Below are 20548 nucleotides of genomic sequence, written 5' to 3'. Positions count from 1 at the left end.
ATGGTTTTCCCCATAGTAACCTATGGCTGCAAGAGCTGGACCATAAGGAAGTACTTTGGCCATGTAATGAGAAGACAGGATACCCTGGAGAAGATGCTGATGCTAGGGAAAGTGGAAGGCAAAAGGAAGAGCAGCCGAACAAGGGCAAGATGGATGGATGATATTCTGGAGGTGATGGACTCAAGCTTGGGGGAGCTGGGGGTGGCGACGGCCGACAGAAAGCTCTGGCGTGGGCTGGTCCATGAAGTCACGAAGAATCAGAAGTGACTGACTGAATAAACAACATGCCAAAAGCCCAGTTGATTAGTTGGAGGTCCATCTCCTACATTCGGTTCTCAGAAAAACATTGGGAATGGGTACCAAGTTGCCACAAAATTATCTGCTTTTCTTTCTCCTCTAGCTACATGAAAATGGCTGGTTAATTTCTCCGCCAGCACTAGGGATGTACGAAAGGCACTTACCTTCCACAGATTATGCTGATGGTGGGGGGGGAGGCGCTCCGTCCCTCCCCCTGGAATCCTGGATGGGGGGGAGGCGCTCCATTCCTCCCCCCCGGAATCCTGGCTGGCTGGCTGTGCTCCACAGCGATTCTGCAGAGCCGCCGGCCGGCTCCGCCAGCAGCCGGACATCCGGCCGCTGGCTAGCAGGGACACAAATGGCGATGGCCATAGCCGCCGCCGTTTGCGTCCCTGCAGTCAGCCGTGATAGGCTACGTAAATGTTTACATAGCCTATCATGGCTGACTTAAAAAACAAAAACGCGCGTACAGCCGCTGCCATTTGCATTCCTTATTTTGGCACGTCTTAGTCTACATAAACATTTACGTAGACTAAGACGGAGAAAATAAGGGGAATGCAAATAGCGTAGACGCTACGCTATTTGCGTTCCCCTTATTTTTGCCGTCGTAGTCTACATAAATGTAGACTAAGACGTGCCAAAATAAGGAACGCAAGTGGCGGCGGCCATGGCTGCCGTCATTTGCGTACGCGCGTTTTTTTTTTTTAAAAGTCAGCTGTGATAGGCTACGTAAACATTTACGTAGCCTATCACGGGTTTTTTTTTTAAAACCTAGCCGTGATAGGCTACGCAAATCTTTACGTAGCCTATCACGTTTTTTTTTTGTTTTTGTTTTAAACTAGAAATGGCGGCAGCGGCAGCCAGTCGGATGATTGGCCGCCGCAGCTGCCGCTGCCGAACCGCCGCCGGAGCCGCCGCCGGAGCCACCGCCTCCAGGAAGATCCGCCCAAGGTAAGTTTCGGCCCGGGGGGGGTGGCAGGGGGTGGCAGGCCATTCCACCACTGATTTCGGGGGGCCGAATGCGCTGGCATTCGGCCTCCCCGAGATCCGTGGTGGAATTTTCGTACATCCCTAGCCAGTGCTACTGACCATATTTGATCAAGGTATCTCCAAAATGAGAGAACTTGAGCATTTTTCCACATTGTGGCAATCTCGATCCTCCCAGCTCCTACAAGTATTGCCAATCATTCTTTATGAAACAGTCCCTCGTTCTCCCCAGGAAACAGTGTGAACAGTAATAACATTTCATTTGGAATTACCATTTGTTTTGTTACTTGACTCAACCACTCTGTTACTTCATGCCAGAATGGTCTGACCTTTGGACAGAAGATCCACATATGTTCAAGTGATCCCCTTAAGCCACAGTTTCTCCAAGTCATGCCTGATAATGCGCTGTTGATTTTATATACCTTTATAGGATGCCATCTATGGACTGTTTTTAATACCATTTCTTTAAACCCAGCTGATACAGATTTGTAGGGCTGTGAAGACCATATTCTTAGCTGTGACTCTTCTGATATTGTTGTTGTTCAGTCGTTCAGTCATGTCCAACTCTTCGTGACCCCATGGACCATAGCACGCCAGGCCTTCCTGTCCTGCGCACTCTCCCGGAGTGTGCTCAGGTTCATATTCATTGCATCAGTGATCCTATCTAGCCATCTCATCCTCTGCCATCCCCTTCTCCTTTGGCCTTCAGTCTTTCCCAGCATCAGCGTCTTTTCCAGGGAGTTTTCTCTTCGCATTAGGTGGCCAAAATATTTGAGCTTCAGCTTCAGTGTCTGTCCTTCCAAGGAGCACTCAGGGTTGATTTCCTTTAGGATTAACTGATTTGACCTCCTTGCAGTCCAGGGGACTCGTAAGAGTCTTCTCCAACACCACAGTTCGAAAGCATCAATTCTTCGGCGCTCAGCCTTCCTTATAGTCCAGCTCTCACAGCCATATGTTACTACTGGGAAAACCATAGCTTTGATTAGACGGACCTTTGTTGGCAAGGTGATGTCTCTGCTTCTTACTATGCTGTCTAGGTTTGCCATAGCTTTCCTCCCCAGGAGCAAGCGTCTTTTAATTTCATGGCTACAGTCACTGTCTGCGGTGATCTTGGAGCCCAACAAAATAAAATCTGTCACTACTTCCATTTCTTCCCCTTCCATATGCCAGGAAGTGATGGGGCCAGATGCCAGGATCTTCATTTTGTTAATGTTGAGTTTCAAACCAGCTTTTGCACTCTCCACTTTCACCCTCAACAAGAAGCTCTTTAGATCCTCTTCGCTTTCTGCCATTAGGGTGGTATCATCTGCGTATCTGAGGTTGCTGATAATTCCCCTTAATCTTAATTCCGAGCAGTGATTCATCCAACCCAGTGTTTCTCATGATGTACTCTGCATATAAGTTAAATAAGCAGGGTGACATTACGCAGCCTTGTCGTACTCCTTTCCCAATTTTGAACCACTCGGTTGTTCCATGTCTGGTTCTTACTGTTGCTTCTTGACCCTCATACAGGTTTCTCAGGAGACAGGTAAGGTGGTCTGGTACCCCCATCTCTTTCAGAATTTGCCACAGTTTGTTGTTTCCCAGGCCATTTTAGCTCCTATATATTTACCATATTCCTCTTCAATAATGGCCTCATAAATGACTGATACTACCCCTTATTTGCTTGGCTATTACTCATGTGTAAAAGTCGCATTTCTCATGAAACTCTGCTTCTATGTATTTTGAATCTTTACAGAGACGCCCACAACCGTCCTCCCTGCATCCGACAGCGGAAGTGGGACAGGTGAACCAGGTCCACAGCTGCCTGCTGATGATCACCTCGTGGGCGGCGGCTCAGGTGATTTTGAAAAAAATGCCGGAGGACTTAGCGTCATCAGTGATCCGGACAGCGAAGATGATGAGGAGCTCTTCTAGATCAATGGTGTCCCTGCTGAGACTGGGTCTGACACTGTTCTCCACTTCCAGCCTTCTGGGTTCTTTGGGAGAAATCCCAAACCCCAGGAACAAACATCCCCTGCTAAGCACTGGTCAGCACCATCAACAACACCATCAACAACACCATCCACAGATGAGTGGAAACATGCAGCTCCAGCTGCCACCTCATCTGGGACCGAAGGCCCCATTCCCCAAAGAAGAAATGGTGGTGGCAGGGTGAGCTCCTATGTGTGGCGCTTCTTCAAATATGCAGAGAACGACCGCTATGTCGTGATGTGTGATATCTGTTGAAGCTGTGTGCAGCTAGGAAAAGAAGGGGGCTGTCCACGAGTGGGCACGTCTGCCATGAGGCGACACATGGAGGTGCATCATCCGCTTCTTGTGCCCAAAGATAGCGACGGGAAGCCACAACCATCCAAAAAGAACTGTACCGCCTTTGCCTCATCTTCCAAAGACCTCATGCAAAGTGGTCTGGGTGGGAAGGGCACAGAAGGCAGCTTTTCTCCAGATGACATCCGATATAACGGGAACTCCAAATTCATGTGCGTTCATTTCAGGGATTCTTTCTGAGATAGCAACACAGACTAGGGATGGCGGAGAATTTCTCCCCAAAACTTCGGGGGACCAAGCGCCAACGTGTTCGGCCCCCCGAACAAGTTTCGGGGAGAAATTCTCAGCACCCCCCTGCCCCCCGCAACCCCCCCGGGACGGGCCTTACCTTTGGCGAATGTCCCTCCCGGCGGCGGGTCCGGCCGGCGGTTCGGCGGGTGTTTGTCCGGGGCGGGAGCGGCAGCCGGTCTTTTGACCGGCTGCCGCCGCCGCCATTCCAATCAAAGAAAAAAAAAAAAACACCCCCGTGATAGGCTACGTGATGATTAACGTAGCCTATCATGGCTAGATTTGCAAAGTCAGCCGTGATAGGCTACGTAAATCGTCACGTAGCCTATCACGGGTGACTTAAAAAAAAAAAAAAAGCGCGTACGGATAATGGCGGCCCCCATAGGGAGCCTCCATTCCCGTTCCTTATTTGGTCGCTGTAGTCTACGTAAAGATTTGCGTTGCCCTTATTTTCGCCGTAGTCTACGTAAATCTTTATGTAGACTACAGCGACCAAATAAGGAACGCGAATGGCGGCTCCCTATGGGGGCCGCCATTTGTGTAAGTGCTTTTTTTAAAAAAGTCACCCATGATAGGCTACGTGATGATTAACGTAGCCTATCACGGCTGACTTTGTAGATCTAGCCATGATAGGCTACGTTAATCGTCACGTAGCCTATCACGGGGGCGTTTTTTTTTTTTTAACTGTTTAGTTCACGGCCGGGCGAGGCGAGGCGCCTCCTCCCCGGCCTGAATTTCGGCCGGGCAAGGCGGGAAGCCTCCCCCCCGGTCTGAATTTCAGCCGGGCGAGGCGGGAAGCCTCCCCCCCCGGCCTGAACTTCGCGGGGGGAGCAGCGAGGCTGCCTCCCCCCCACTGCAAACAAGCTTCGAGGACAGGTAAGTGACTTTCATCCACCCCTAACACAGACACCATGCCTGGTGAGCACCGGTGTCAGCGTCCTCATGAACCTCTCTCCATTGTCATTGCCTGGAGCAAAGAGACCAGTCCACATCCATCTGAAATGCAGGAGCAGTTTGACCATCCCCAGGTACAGGTCTTCATCTTCTGGGACCACCCGGTAGAAAAAAGGGAACTGGGTTCTATCCTTAATGTCACTGGAGACAAAACCAGAACTGACCTATTAAGGAATAAAAGAGGTGAACGTTTTGTTTGATTGGTAGGGCAACGTCCATCTATTACAAAAATAGGAGGCACATGGAGTAGGTTCTGCAATCACCACCACAGCCCCCCAAGGGCAGCATAGTGCTCTGCATTTGGGTCCAGAAAGATTATCTAGTCCAGCTCCTGTTTCCCACAGGGACCAACCAGCTGCCTGTGGGAAGCCCACAAAGAGGACATGAAAGCAAGTGAGCCCTCTGGCTCCTCTTCTCTGGCCACCAGTATTCAGAGGCATGGTGCCTCTGCTCTTGAAGGCACAATAGGATCATACCTAGGGACCAGGCTACTTTGGAGAGCGCCTTCTCCCCTATCAACCCACCAAGTCACTGAGGTCATTGGATTGCATGCTCCTGGTGGTTCCACATGGACCTATGGCCCAACCAGAGTCCTCCTGGAGAAGAGCCTTCAGTGTGGTGGCCCCCTTTCTGTGGACCTCCCTGACCCTGGAGGACAGGCAGGTACCAACACCACATTGTTTTCAGTGCCTCCTGAAAACCTCTTCATTTCAAGAAGCTGTCCTTGCCACAGCTTCATTGGAATAAGCATTTTAAAAACAGTTTTAAACATTTTTTTAATATGGAGATTTATTCTTTTTATTTTTTTATTGTTCACTGCTCCAGAATCTGTTTAGATATAGCATATAAGTGCTATAAATAAAGAATGATTGGCTATTGGGTGGTATAGAAATCTAATAAATAAATAAACGAATATAAAATTAATAAATGGAAAGTAATCGTACCCTCCACCTTCAATGTGGATGGAGCAAAGACCAGGGAGTCTTACGTGGGACTGGGCCTGTCTCCATAATAACATAAGAGCCCTGCTGGATCAGACCAAGGCTCCATCTAGTCCAGCATTCTGTCCACACAGGTCTCGTTCTGCTGCTGCTTTCCCCGCCATCACCTCATGTTTGTCCTCGAGCTGAGAGGGTGTTTCATCCCGTTCCTGCTGTCACCTGGGATTCTAAACTGGCCATACTGTACTGTTGTACTCTAACCAGCTGGTGTTTTCCTTGGTTTTGCGTTTTTATACTGAATTATTATTTTTGATTTTTTTTATTATGTATTTCTTATGAAATAGTTTTGACTTTTCTTTCATATGGATATGTGTTGTGTGTGTGTTTTCCCCATAGTGCTTTATTGTCGCAAAACGCTTTGAGCATATTGTATGGAAAAGCTCTGTCTTTCTCGTCGCCTTTGAAAGGCGTGTGTGCTTTTGGTGTGATGAGGTACTTCAGATCATCTATCCTGAACGTTCCACTCTTCAGCTTCATTAAATAACTCTGTTGCATTCTCATATTATGAGAGAGGGAGAAAAAACTGCTCTCCGTCTACTTTCCCCACATCATGCATCGTGTTATATACTTCCTGGTGAGGCACGGTGTCAGTATCTGCATGAACCTCTTTCCAGTGTCATGCCCCTTTTCTAAGCTAAAACGGCTCCAAGGAAAGGAAAGTTTCCTCCTGTGCAAGCACCGGGTCATTACTGACCTCTAGAAGGACGCCGCTTGCGCTGGCATTTTCATGGCAGACTATAGCGGGGTGGTTTGCCATTGCCATTGCCGGGTACTCATTTTACCGACCTCGGAAGGATGGAAGGCTGAGTTGACCTGAGCTAGCTACCCAAGACCTGGCTTCCGCTGGGATTGAACTCAGATCATGGGGAGAGTTTCAGCCGCCTCCCACTCTGCACCACACGAGGCTCAAAAACGGCTCCAAACATTCCCTTATTTCCTCATTCAAAGGATGGTACAAAAACTGAAATATTTGCTGAAATAAAATTATTTCAGTACTATATATATATACACACACACACACACACATACACACACACATACATACATACAATACTTTAAAATGTCAGTGTGGTCAGCATTCTTCTAAATAAGGATGCATAGGAGTTCAGCCTGAGTTATATGCGTAGGATTACACTTTCCAGATTGCATAGATAAAGGATGTTTGGAGACTTCAAAAGAGGTATGCTAATTCAGCATCACTAGTTTCATGCCATACATAAGATAAACATAAAGATGTAAGCAGGGAATGGAGGGATGAGAAAACACACACATATGCCTGACAGACACTTCTCAATAACATCTGAACAGCTGGGATACATATTGTTAGACCCACACAGACTGTTTGGGAGATTCCCAAAATCATACATGGACTGTTTATTTCTCCATTCTCTAGAGAGCAAACATGATTCTTCATTAACAGAAGTTTCTTCACTGCAATATACAGATGTTTATCCCAAAGTGCACAAAGTCTATACTCAATATACTGGGAGAGGACCTTTTGCCTTTAGTAGACACTCTGGAGTTAAAAGTAGGGATGTATGAAAGTCACTTACCTTTTTGAAGGGTGACATTCATGGTGGGGGAGAGGCGCTCCATCCCTCCCCCCAAAATTCTGGCTGGGGGGGGGAGGCACTCCGTCCCTCCCCCCCGAATCCTGGCCGACCGGCTCCGCAAATGGCTGCAGCCATAGCTGCCACCACCGTTTGCGTCCCTGCAGTCCGCCGTGATAGGCTATGTAAATGTTTATGTAGCCTACCATGGCTGATTTAAAAGAAAAAAAAACGCGCGTATGCAAAGGGCGGCGCCCATGGGCGCCGCCATTTGCGTTCCTTATTTTGGCACGTCTTAGTCTACGTAAACATTTATGTAGAGTAAGACGGTGAAAATAAGGGGAATGCAAATAGCATAGACGATACGCTATTTGCGTTCCCCTTATTTTCGCTGTCTTAGTCTATGTTTACGTAGTAAATGTTTACGTAGACTAAGATGTGCCAAAATAAGGAACGCAAATGGCGGTGCCCATGGGCATATATTTGCTTATGCGCATTTTTTTTTCTTTTAAATCAGCCATAATAGGCTACATAAACATTTACGTAGCCTATCACGGTGTTTTTTAAAAATCTAGCCGTGATAGGCTACGTAAATCTTTACGTAGCCTATCACTTTTTTTTTTTTTACTGGAAATGGCAGTGGCAGCAGCTGGTCAGAAGACCGGCCGCCGCCGCTGCGCCACCGCCGCACCGCCGCTGGAGCCGCCGCTGCCGCCACCAGGAAGATCCGCCCAAGGTAAGTCCCATCCCAGGGGGGTGGCGGGGGGGTGGCAGACCGTTCTGCCACCGATTTCAGGGGCTGAATGCGCTGGCATTCGGCCTCCCCGAGATTCGTGGCGAAATTCTCTGACATCCCTAGTAAAATGTTGATAGGTTTCAGTCCCATCAGAGAACCTTCTTTTCTTGCTCCAATATTAAGAACTTGTTCCAGTTAAACATGTGCTTTGACATCCTGATGGGTGCTTCTAGCAAAAAGCAGTTTGGGATTGGAGAAGCAGTAAGGGGTGGCGATGCTTAAATCCTTCCCATGCTGCCACCTTTCTGCTGACCGCCCCGCCCCCAACACACACTGCTTTGTCATCTGCAGAATTGCAGATTCATGTTTTTGAGGATTAAAAGTGTGAGGGTTTTAAGCTTCATTTTCTGCAGTGCACTGAAATGCTATACAGCTTTTTTCAGCTGTGCTGTCTTAAATCTGCTATTGCATTTTAAATATCTGTGTTGCTGCTAGTTTTCCTTTGGCTGTATTTTTATCCTGTAGGTTTATTCTATTATATTTGATATTGCATTTTCTGTTGTATTTTTGTGGTTTTAATTTTGTGAACTGCCCAGAGAGCTTCCTTCGGCTATTGGGCAGTATAGTAATGAAATAAATAAATAAATAAATAAATAAATAAAAATAAATAAATAAATAAATAAATAACATATATGGGCATTATCCTCTCTTTTTTCAATATAAAATGCAGTGGAAATCCTCTTTCTACTCTGGTTTCAATCAGAGTTCAGTGTTAGTTTTTTCTGGAGGGAAATTTAACATGACATGTATAAATGGATAAAAGGCTTATATTTATATATATATATATATATATATATATATATATAGAGAGAGAGAGAGAGAGCTGCTCAAATGTCATATAAAGCTAGAACAAGCCTTTAGCTCCTCCGTCTCCCCCAACAGACAGCTGAAGCCCTTGTAAAGCAAAGTACAATTAGAGGACACTCCCTCTATTCCTACCTGTGGGATTTTGTAGGTGTCCAGCATGGCTGAAATATGGACAGAGTTTTCAGAAGTAGCATCTTCTACAACAGCCAACAGGTGATTCCGTCTTCTGCAACTGTAGTTTGGAATGTTCTTTTGCCCAGGAGACAGGAGATCTAGCATGCCGTCATATGTGATCCTTACATTGAAATGGTTGTCATAGAGGTTGTAGCCCAGGGTGATGTTGGGTAAGAGGCTGGGACTCTGGTTGATCTCATGAATGGCGAACAAGAAGCCCAGTCTGTGCAGGTGAATTGTGTCTCTTTCTGCAGCAAAATGTATGTGTCACATAGTCACATTTTATTTAATAAAACATGTCCAGTTCCTTAATCTGCAACCTGAAGGGCAACAGAACGTTGCATTATGCAGGCTTAGGTTGCACTATGTTGTCGAATGTATGTTTTCCCTGATGGCTGGTAGGTGCCTAACCTTTGATGGTGGCCTTTGGAAAAGGCCCTCCAATTATGAGCTTTAGTTACAATTCTTAACGCTAGGGATGTCAGAGAATTCCGCCACGGATTTCGGTGAGGCCAAATGGCAGTGCATTTGGCCCCCCGAAATCCGTGGCGGAATGAATCACCCCACCCCCCCACCCTGCGAAATGGGCCCGGAACGGAGCACCTACCTGCTGCCATCCAAGCTGACTTGCGAATGGTGGCCACGTCTGCGGCCGCCATTCGCTTCTTCCATGTAGCCGTGATAGGCTACGTAAATACTTACGTAGGCTATTACGGCTAATGCAGGGACACCATTTTCAGCCCTGCGGAAGCCGTGGTAGGCTACAAAAGTATTTACGTAGCCTACCACGGCTTAACTAAGGGAATGCAAATGGTGGTGGCTACGACGGCCGCCATTTGTTTTCCCTTTTTTTTTGCCGTTTTAGCCTACATAAATATTTACATAGGCTAAAACGGCAAAAAAAAGGGAACACAAATGGTGGTCGCCATAGCCGCCGCCATTTGCATTCCCTTAGTTAAGCCGTGATAGGCTATGTAAATATTTACATAGCCTGTCACGGGCTACCTAAGGGATGCAAATGGCAACCCCTATGCAGGACACCATTTGCATCCGCACCAGCCCGGCAGCGGCTGGAGGCCCTGCTGCAGATCGGCCCAGCCTGCAGCAGCCAGGCAAGATTCCAGGGGGAGGATCAGATTGCCTCCCCCTCCCCACCAGATGCCCGACTGAAACCAGGTAAGGGGTTTGTACATCCCTAAATTTGACCGATTTTCCCATGTTAAATTGACTTTATGGGGAAATCCAGATTTAAGAATGGGAAAAAAAAATGTTTTATGGTGGACCTGGACCGATAAAATGATTTTTACCCTGGATCAATTACTGGGGGTTGATGATGAGTTCTTGTTATTTTCAACATTGCAAGATCAATTTGGTTTGCCTGCTACAACAGAATAGGGATGTACGAAAGTCACTTACCTTTTTGCGGATGTGATTTGCGGTGAGGGGGGAGGTGCTCCATCCCTCCCCCCAGAATCCTTGAGGGGGGGGAGGCGATCTGGTCCTCCCCCCCAGAATCCTGCCTGGCCAGCTCTGCTCCACGGCGGCTCTGTGGAGCAGCCAGCCAGGGCCGTCCACAGCCGGAGGTCCGGCTGCGGACTGGCTGGTGCAGACGCAAATGGCAGCTGCCGTAGTGGCCACCATTTGTGTCCAGCCAGGCTGCCATGATAGGCTACATAAGTATTTATGTAGCCTATCATGGCAAGCCAAGTAAAACAACAGCAACAGCGTATGCAAATTGTGGTGGGTATGGCAGCCGCCATTTGCATTCCCTATTTTTTGCCATTTTAGCCTATGTAAATATTTAGATAGGCTATTATGGCGAAATAAAAGGGGAACACAAATAGCGTAGTGGGTGCTATTTGCATTCCTTTTTTTCCGCCGTTTTAGCCTACGTAAATATTTACGTAAGCTATTACAGAGAAAAAAAGGAACGCAAATAGCGCCCACTACACTATTTGCGTTCCCCCTTTCCCCCCCCCCCGCTGTAATAGCCTATGTAAATATTTACGTAGGCTAAAACGGTGAAAAATAGGGAAAGCAAATGGCGGCTGCCGTAGCCGCCACCATTTGTGTATGCTGGTTTTGGGGGGGTTTTGCTTGGCTTGCCGTGATAGGCTATGTAAATACTTACGTAGCCTATCACGGCAAAGACCAGGATGCAAATGGCGGCTACGGCAGGTGGTCGAAAGACCAGCCGCTGCTGCCGCTGGAGCCGCTGCCGGAGCTGCTGCCGCCGGAACATCCGCCCCAAATAAGCTTTGTCCTGGGGGGGAATCCGTGGGGGGGCAGGGGGGAAGCCGTTCTGCCACAGATTTCGGGGGGCACTAGCATTCGGCCTCACTGAAATCCTTGGCAGAATTCTCTGCCATCCCTACAACAGAATGGCAGTACTTGCAATTGAAACATTTGTCGGTATCTAGATTCGGTCCTGCAGCTTTTACTGCTTTGGAGTCTCCACCACTGGAAATACTCAATGAAGCTGATCAGATATATCGACCTACGACTGATGTGTATAAATATTTATTATCAATGCATAAATATGATACAAGGGATTTACAGCAGGAATAGAACAAGGAACTGGAGCATCCTATTTTTTTTAACCATTTGACTGCCATTTTGGCATCTGTATCGGATAACAGATCTTTGGTTACACCTTTTTAAAAGAAAAGAAAATACTTTTGTTTCGGGTCTATTGGATGCCACAATGTCTTTTTAGTAAAGATTTGTCCAATTCAGCTAATTGTTGGAGGTATAATGTAGTCAATGCTTCTCTTATTCATATGTTTTGGAAATGCCCAATGGTTGCCTCCTTTTGGGATGAAGCTATCGGATGGATAAATTTTGCATTGGAAAGCTCTTAAATATTTACTGATGTAAATGTTCTTTTCAAATTACCCTTTGGTTGCTAAAAGGCTGATACTACGATACTGGAAGGATGAAAGCTCACCACCCATAATGCAATGATTTAAAACTTCACAATGCTAGCAACATTTGAAAGAGTGGTATACAGGCATAACTTGCAAATGGACTTCTGCATATGTGGCTATTTTGTCTGCTTTTACTGAAATTTATGTGTAACCTATATTCCCCCCTCCTTTTTAACTCTTTCTAGAATACTGTAATAATCCAAAACTGATGGTTTTAGAATGTTGTTACCTCCCCTTTTTTGGTTTTGATAAGGGATGGCAAAGAATTCCGCCACGGATTCCAGCGAGGCCGGATTCTTTAGAATCCAGCCCCTCAGAATCCATGGTGGAATGGCCTCCTGCCCCCCGCCACCCTGCAGAATCCCCCCAGGGCAGCACTTACCTGGGGCGGATGCGGCGGATTCGACAGTGGCGGCGGCGGCTCCGGCTCTGGCGGCTGGTCTCCTGGCCAGCTGCGGCCAGGCTGCTGCCACCGCTATTGCCGTCCTTGCAGCCATGATAGGCTACGTAAGAAGTTACGTAGCCTATCATGGCTACCTCCCCAAAAAAACACCAGCCTACGCAAATGGCTACGGCGGCCGTCATTTGCGTTCCCTATTTTTCGCTGATTTATCTTACATAAGATAAAACGTAAGATTATTTACATAATATTTATGTAAGAAATATTTACGTAAGATAAAACGGCGAAAAAAGGGGAACGCAAATAATGTAGTGGGCACTATTTGCGTTCCTTTATTTTTCGCTGATCTAGCCTACATGCCTAGCCATCGCACCGAAATGGTGGCCAGAGCAATGTTGTTCCTCCCCCAAGGGTCCCCTCCCCCAAGGGTCCCCCCCCAGCCCTTGGGTCCTGAATCCCAAACCAACCATTGCAAAGATACGAAGCTGCAAAAATGTGCGCAAGTGTGATTAAATAGATGAAAATGCCCCTCTGTGACTACGCAGCTGCAAAGGGATGGGGGAGCAAAGGAGCGTCATAGAGTGACGCAGGCACTACGCACGCCTAAAACACACCCACTGTAAGATGTGAAGTCATGTTAAGGAAGGGACAGACAGCCTGCAACCACAGGGGAACCTGCAGCAAGCCCCCAAAACTGCAGTAAAATGACTCCTTGGAAACGCCTCATTTTCTGGACGAAAACCAAGGATGGCTGAGAAGTCACGACTGTGTCATCTATCATGAGGGACCTCAACTCGCACCCGTCATGGAGGAAAAGCCCGGTGTTGATGGGCCCCTTCAGAGAAGTCCCACTGCTCATGTTGCATCTACTCATCCCATCTGGGATACAGAATCGTTGAAGACAGTTCTTGCTTACTTTCTTAAAAGGGCAGTGAGATTGCTAACGGGGACTGGCCAACAAGATCACATTACGCCAGTACTTTTCTAGCTGCACTGGCTGCCGGTCCATGTCTGGGCCCCATTCAAAGTGCTGGTACTAACATTCAAAGCCCTAAATGGCTTGGGGCCGGGTTACTTGAAGGATCGCCTCCTCTCATATGTACCTGCTTGGACCCTAAGATCGTCTTCAGGGGTCCTTATTTGGGAGCCCCTACCAAAGGAAGTGAGACGGGTGGCTACCAGGAAGAGGGCCTTACAGTTTTATAAAGTAGACCTTTTTTAGAAATTGAAAGACAGGGATAGCCTAGATAAAGCTATCCATGCTCTGGTAAGCACTTGTGTGAATTATTGCAATGCATTATACATGGGGATGCTTCTAAAACCAGTCAAGAAACTACAGCTGATCTAAAGTAGAGTGGCAAGTCTGTTAGTGGGGACTTGCTGATGTGAACGTATTATGCAAATGTTTTATGTTCTTCACTGGCTGCCAGTCCATTTCTTGATCTAATTCAAAATACTGGTATTAACCTACAAAGCCCTAAATGGCTTGGGGTCCAGGTTACCGGAGTGGTCCTTTCCTTCCATGTAGCTGGGACCTAAGCTGGGGTACCCCATCAAATGAGATGAAATGGGAGGCTACTAATGAGAGAGAGCATTTCTACACCAGGCTAAAATCCCACAACTTTAGCAGCGCTTTCTGCTTCTGTTTTAAATGCAGGATCACAATGGGCTCCCTTTACATGTCCCCCCGCTTTCTGTGTTGTTCTATCTGTTTCATTATACAGCCACTAGATGGCTCTGAAATCTAGCTCCTCTTATTGTGGGATTTGCTCTTTTCATGAGGGACTCAACGCTCTGTAATTTAATAGCTCATTATCTCCAATATTTTTTTACAAACAAGGTCATTTAGCACAGGACACACCCTGGAGGCTGATGATGTCATGTAAAAGATCCACGAACTTCCATGAGTAAGCAATCTCAATCACAGGATAAAAGCCCCGTGTGGAGAACCCCAGAGTCTTTTCAGTGGTGGCAACCTGGTTATGGATTGCCCACCCCAGAGATGCTTGCCTGGAGGCCACAATGTGATCTTTTCAGCATCAGGTTAAGAAGACCTTTTCATTTTCCCAAGCTTTTTATCACTTTAATTCTGAAAAATCATGTCCGTGCATTTTTACATCTTTGCACTGCTACTGGCTATAATCTTGGTTCCTGCTTTGTTTTTGTTTTCCTGTTTTAAACTTCTAGTTTCAAACTTCAGAAGCACCAGATTCAGGGAGGGGAAGGGAAGGGGGCTAGGGATAGCTTATCCCCTGCCTGCCCACTAGCATGCCTCATTTTACCACTATACGAGCTCACATTTGTGAGGTCAAACCTGCAGCCAGCATAATTCCCTCCACTCTGACTATGAGGGAGCAAGGGAAGGGGCAGGGGAGCAGGTGTGGTGTGTGGTTTCTTGGCTCTGAGGTTGGAGCCCTGTCTCTGACACTGGAGCCAGGAAACTGAACAATCCTATGTCCCCCAGATGCTGTCTAGGGGCCATTGGATTGCTTTCTAAATAGATGTAGCAATATATGAACACCTTATCTTAACACTTCAATTCATATTCCTAAAAGAAATGTTTCATAATCCAATTTTTAATCCCCTCCACATTTCAGGAAAAACAACAACAAAAGACCTGGGGGTAGGGGGTGGGAGAGAGATTTATTTTTCTTTCAAATGTGTCTGTTTTTTGCTTCTTTCCTTCCCTCAGATCATCACATCTCCAGCCTGGCCTCTAACAATTTGGAAATAATAACAATTTCCTCATTATGCTGTTGCAGATATGTATTGTCAGCATTTAAAATACTATAATAAGAATCAGATGTCATCTTTAGTTTTTGTTGTTAGATGCTCCTTTGTATTCAGATCAGGCCTCAATACAATGATGTAGCACTTGGGAAGAAAGATGCAGCCCAGAAGCCCAGCACTGGAGGCCAAGATAGAGAAGACCTGCACAGCTACCATGTATTTCCCCTTCGTGCTCAGGTAGGTGGGCACAAAGGACACCCAGACGCTGCAGAAGACCAGCATGCTGAAGGTGATCAGCTTGGCTTCATTGAAGGCCCCAGGCAGCTTCCTGGCTAGGAAGGCCACCGTGAAGCAGATGGCAGCCAGGAAGCCCATGTAGCCAAGGGCACTATAGAACATGGCAACAGACCCTTCATTGCATTGCAGGACAATCTGTTCAGGCTGGGAGTGCATGTCAGAGTCTGGGAATGGGGAAGAGTTCCCCAGCCAAAGGGTGCAAATGAAAACTTGGACACTGGAACAAGAAATGACAATGGAGTTGGCCAAACTCTTCCCCAACCATCTCCGCACCCTGTTCCCTGGCTTTGTGGCCAGGAAGGCCAGCACCACAGTGATTGTTTTTGCCAACACAGAAGAGACAGCAACGGAAAAGATGATGCTGAAGGCCGTTTGTCGGAGAAGGCAGGTTGCTTTCCGTGGCTGCCCAATGAACAAGAAGGAGGACAAGAAGGAAAGCAGGAGTGAGATGAGGAGAATGTAGGAGAGGTCCCGGTTGTTGGCTTTAACTATTGGGGTTTCTAGGAATTTAATGAAGACTCCTAATACAAGCCCTGTGATTATGGACAGGAATAGGGCAAAGGAAGCCAGGATGAGCCCCAAATATTCTCCATAGAAGAGGAAAGTTTTATCCTTGGGGATGCATTGATCTCGGTCCTTGTTTGGATGCTGATCCTCTGGACATCTGGTGCAATGGTCTGCATCTGAGGAGGCGAGGGGAGGGGGAGGAGGAGGAGAAGGAGGAGGAGGAGGAGGAGAAGAAGAAGTGGCAGAAGAAGAAGAAGAAGAAGAAGAAGAAGAAGATAGAAGAGTAAATTGGTATCAACGACATCTATCTGTATTTGTGTTCTCGTTTGAAATGAAACAAAATAAATTGTATTTAAAAATGCCTTTAAATAAGACCCTAAGTGAAAAGGTTGCAGTGAACCTTTGCCTTGTTCCCCAAAGGCTTCCTTTTCCTCTGGATCCCCTTACCTTCCTCCGTGGAGATGGTTCCTTCTGCACATGGAGCACAAGCATAACAGCAACTTGGCTTTCCTTCCTGAACCACCTTGACAAATCCAGGCAAACAGTTTTTGGTGCACCTTGAATGAGGCACATTCTATCCAGGAAGACAAGGAACATTGAGGGAAAAGTGTCAGTGGAATATTTGGAAGCTCCAGCAGCACTCACAACCTAAAGCAATTGCAGAGCTCCACAGGAGTCTTTTCCAGGAAGCATTCCTTAACTAACCAGCCACAGTTGTGTTGGCATTCTGTTCTTAAAGAACAATTTTAATAATGGTGTTTTAATTCTTTTTATCTTTTTATTTTTTTTACTTCTCATGTTCACTGCTTCAGAATCTGTTTTAGGTGTAGAGCAGTATACAAATGCTTAAACAAACAAACAAACAAACAAACCTGTCCACACTTGTCCACAAATGCAGTTCAATGTATGCTTGTATAAAGTGATGTATTCTGGAGCCCAAAAATCCCAACTTCAGGTATATGCTGATGGGAGATAAGCTAGCAGTGACTGACCAAGAAAGAGATGTTGGAGGTGTGGTGGATAGTTCAATGAAAATGTTGACTGAATGTGCAGTTGCTTTTCAAAAGGCAAATTCCATATTATTAGGGATGTCAGAGAATTCCGCGACGGATCTCGGTGAGGCCGAATGCCAGTGCATTCAGCCCCCTGAAACCCATCACGGAACGAAGCCCCCGCTCCCCCAACCCATGAAAGGCGTGCGGGACAAAGTCCCCGCTGCCCCCACCCCACGAAAGGCACGCGAAACGGAGCACTTACCTGCTCCCATCCACGCTGCTCTGTGAATGGCGGCTGTCCTGCTTCCATAAAAATGCCATTTGCATCCCTGCAAAGCCGTGATAGGCTACGTAAGTATGTATGTAGCCTATCACAGCAGGGGGGAAAAAAACCAGCAGGGGGAAAAAAATCCTCAGCAGCCCGCAGATGGTGGCCATCGTAGTAGCTGCCATTTGCATCCTTGTAGTAAGCCATAACAGGCTACAAAAGTATTTACGTAGCCTATCAAGGAAAAAGGCAGGGATGCAAATGGAGGCCATGATGCCATTTGTGTGGCTGGCTTTGTTCTTGATAGGCTATGTAAATACTTAAGTAAGCTGTTACAGCAAAGAGCAGGGGCGCAAATGGTGAGCGGGCGCCATTTGTGCCCCTGCTCTTTGCTGTGATGGGCTATGTAAATATTTATGTTGCCTATCACAGCGAAAAAAAGGGAACGCAAATGGCAGCCACTGATAGGTTACGTAAATACTTATGTACCCTATCACGGTGTCCGCAGGGATGCAAATGGCGTCCCTGCATTAGCCGTGATAGGCTACGTAAGTAGGGTTGGTGAATTTCTCCCTGAATCTCTGGGAGGCCGAATGCCAATGCATTTGGCCCCGTGAAATTGGCAGTGAAATTCTCCGCCCCCTGCCCCCCCCCGGGATGGGACTTACCTTTGGCGAATGTCCCTCCCGGCGGTGGGTCCCGGTGGCGGTTCAGCGGTGTTTTGTCGGGGGCGGGGGCGGCGGCCAGTCTTCTGACCGGCCGCCGCCGCTGCCATTACAAAATAAAGTAAAAAAGAAAAAAGTGATAGGCTACGTAACGATTAACGTAGCCTATCACGGCTAGATTTCCAAAGTCAGCCGTGATAGGCTACGTTAATCATTACGTAGCCTATCATGGGTGACTTTGAAAAAAAAAAAAAGCGCGTACGCATTTGCGTTCCTCATTTGGTCCCGGTAGTCTACGTAAAGATTTACGTTGACTACGGCGAAAATAAGGGCAATGCTATTTGCGCCTCCCCCCCGGCCTGAATTTCAGCTGGGCGAGGCGGGGCATCTCCCCCCCCGGCCTGAACTTCGGGGGGAGAAGCGAAGCGCCTCCCCCCCACCACGAAGCAAGCTGCGGGACCAGGTAAGTCCCTTTCGTACATCCCTATATGTAAGTATTTACGTAGCCTGTCATGGCTATAATGAAGAAGCGAATGGCGGCCCCAGACGTGGCTGCCATTCACATTGCAGTGTGAATGGCAGCAAGTAAGTGCTCCGTTTCGCACACCTTTCATGGGGTGGGGGGGTGGGGAGCTTCATTACGCCACGGATTTCGGGGGGCCGAATGCACTGGCATTCAGCCTCACCGAGATCCATGGCAGAATTCTCTGACATCCCTAGTTTAAATGGATGTCTTTAAAAGGGGGTTGGACAAAGTCCTGGAGGAAAAGGCTATCAATGGCTACTAGTCTTGATGGCTATATGCTACCTCCAGTACCAGGGGCAGTGAGCTATGTACACCAGTTGCTGGGGAATATGGGCAGGAGTGTGAAGTTGGAAAAAGTACAGAGAAGGACAACTAAAATTATCAAGGGGAAGTGGGAGAAATATGCAAAATCTGGGTAACCACCAAAGAATTGCACTTGGGGAAATGGGTTGTGGTCAGGGGATGGAAGCACTGCCGTCTGGGAAACCACAGCTGGCCTGATTTGGACCCCAAGTGGGGCAGCTTTTCCTTATGAGCCTGAGGTACAACAACCCTGGTTACGCAGTTCTAGACAGTACTGGCCTAAACTGATTATTGGATGAATTCAGCAGAAGCCAGCTTTCCCCATCTAATGATCTGCTGAGTTGTCACAATACAGTTCCCATCAACCCCCTCCAGCGAGCCCATTAGAACTCAAAAGATCCCCACCCTCTTTGGATGTGGGATTTGGGAATTTGAGAAACTGCTGTGTGTACCACCACAAAATGGCTTCCGCAGAAGATGTGGCTAGTCTTATCATGGCTGCCATGGGGGCCTGGCTATTCCAAAGGATAGTGATTCACCCAAGAAACAGGCAAAGAAGAGGAAGGGTATGAACTCCCATGTCTATCCATATATTTGAGCCAAAAAATACCAATGTAATGTTGCAATCTTATGCATGCTTACATGGAACTCAGTCGGAATTACTTCCGAGAAGGCCTACAAGGATTGCTCTGCTCATCCTAAAAGGTTGAGGGAGAGGAATAGCAAAGCTAGAGGCTGGGAATGGGGGGAGAGAGAGAGAGAGAGAGAGAGAGAGAGAGCAAAGGGGAAAGGTCTGTGGCAGTGGAAGAAGATCAAGTGGGGCCTGGAAGTCAGTCTTTCCTTCTTCTCCTGCCTGCCAAACAGCTGATCAGAAACAGGTTCAGGAGCAGGAAGGAGAACCTAGCACCCTAACGTTCTTCATTAAAGAAGAGGAAAAAAGAAGAAAGTTGGAAGAGGGCAAGGAATGAAGGTGTTCATGGAAGCCGCTGAACTTCCATGTTGGGGGCCCCTGTCTTGAAGGTTATGAAATGGAAGAAGTGGGTTTTCTCACATGGTTATGCCACACAGTGGGATCCTCATCAAGATGGAACCGATGGTCTGTTGATGCCTGTCTCTCCAGACTCCCAATTTTCACTGTAACAACGGAGGCATTGGACAGCACCATCCAGTTCAACAAAATATCAAAGTTGGCGGTCACTTCCCCATCCCCATCCAGATACATTCCATCCATGGAAGTATTGGAAAACCCAAAGTTTCTCAGGAAAGGGTGAAGCTGGAAAGACAGAGCAAAGCAGAAGCCATGTTGATTATCTCTGCACAGTCCATTTTGAGATCAAGTTTCTGTTGATTCCAGACTGGAGCACATGCCTCCTAAAGCTTTAGTGCCTGTACAATTTTGGTTCAAATACAGAAAAACAACCAAACAGTAACAAAACTGAGCTCCATTCCTGTGTCCCTTCTTTCTGCTTTGGCATTTTGGGAAAGGCTCACATTGAAGCCATCAGATAATCTAGGGAGAAGTTCACATTCTCCCCCAGCCCACCTCCCCTTTGCAGACAGTGATTTCAGGGGATCCAGTCTCCCTTTGCAGGATGGGGTGCCCCTGCAGTACTGCTTCCTGGAGCAGCTCCTCGAGGCTGCTATCTGGTGAGCAAAGCTGCACCAGGAGCTCCATCATGTAGTGGTGGTGGTCACGCAATGGAGGCTCCTCTTAGCCCAACCCTGCTGAGAAAAGGGAGTGCTGTTCCATCCGGCCAGGGGAGCCTGCAAGCCTGTGGCATCCCCTTTCAAAAGAATCCTAACCTCTG

At 47.3% G+C, this 20548-nt stretch overlaps 3 protein-coding genes across 3 annotated transcripts in view; all 3 read right to left on the bottom strand.

Annotated features, from left to right (window-relative positions):
* The window catches only part of LOC146356588 (vomeronasal type-2 receptor 26-like), a 53535-nt gene extending 44308 nt beyond the window's left edge, over positions 1–9227 (bottom strand). Inside the window, exons 1-2 of the mRNA XM_084830202.1 lie at positions 9081–9227; positions 4873–4958 (exon numbers count right to left, since the gene is read on the bottom strand). Of these exons, the coding sequence (XP_084686328.1) occupies positions 4873–4958; positions 9081–9227 (233 nt within the window). The remainder of the gene's footprint in view (positions 1–4872; positions 4959–9080) is intronic.
* Positions 9228–15074: 5847 nt separating this feature from the next.
* Positions 15075–20007, bottom strand: LOC146356587 (vomeronasal type-2 receptor 26-like). Its single transcript, XM_084841210.1, has 3 exons — positions 19792–20007; positions 16431–16557; positions 15075–16159 (listed from the first exon to the last, which is right to left on the bottom strand). Exons 1-3 carry the CDS (start codon positions 19969–19971, stop codon positions 15249–15251), a joined length of 1218 nt encoding a protein of 405 aa, XP_084697336.1. The 5' UTR covers positions 19972–20007; the 3' UTR covers positions 15075–15248.
* The window catches only part of LOC146356586 (vomeronasal type-2 receptor 26-like), a 29948-nt gene continuing 29397 nt past the window's right edge, over positions 19998–20548 (bottom strand). Inside the window, exon 7 of the mRNA XM_084830201.1 lies at positions 19998–20013. Coding sequence (XP_084686327.1) covers positions 19998–20013 — 16 coding nt within the window. The remainder of the gene's footprint in view (positions 20014–20548) is intronic.

Source organism: Heloderma suspectum, chromosome 2, assembly GCF_057233095.1.
Source record: "Heloderma suspectum isolate Gila_16-S chromosome 2, 16-S_ref, whole genome shotgun sequence".
Classification (NCBI taxonomy): domain Eukaryota; kingdom Metazoa; phylum Chordata; class Lepidosauria; order Squamata; family Helodermatidae; genus Heloderma; species Heloderma suspectum.
Note: the sequence above shows the minus strand (reverse complement) of the source record. Positions and strands in the feature narration are given on the sequence as shown.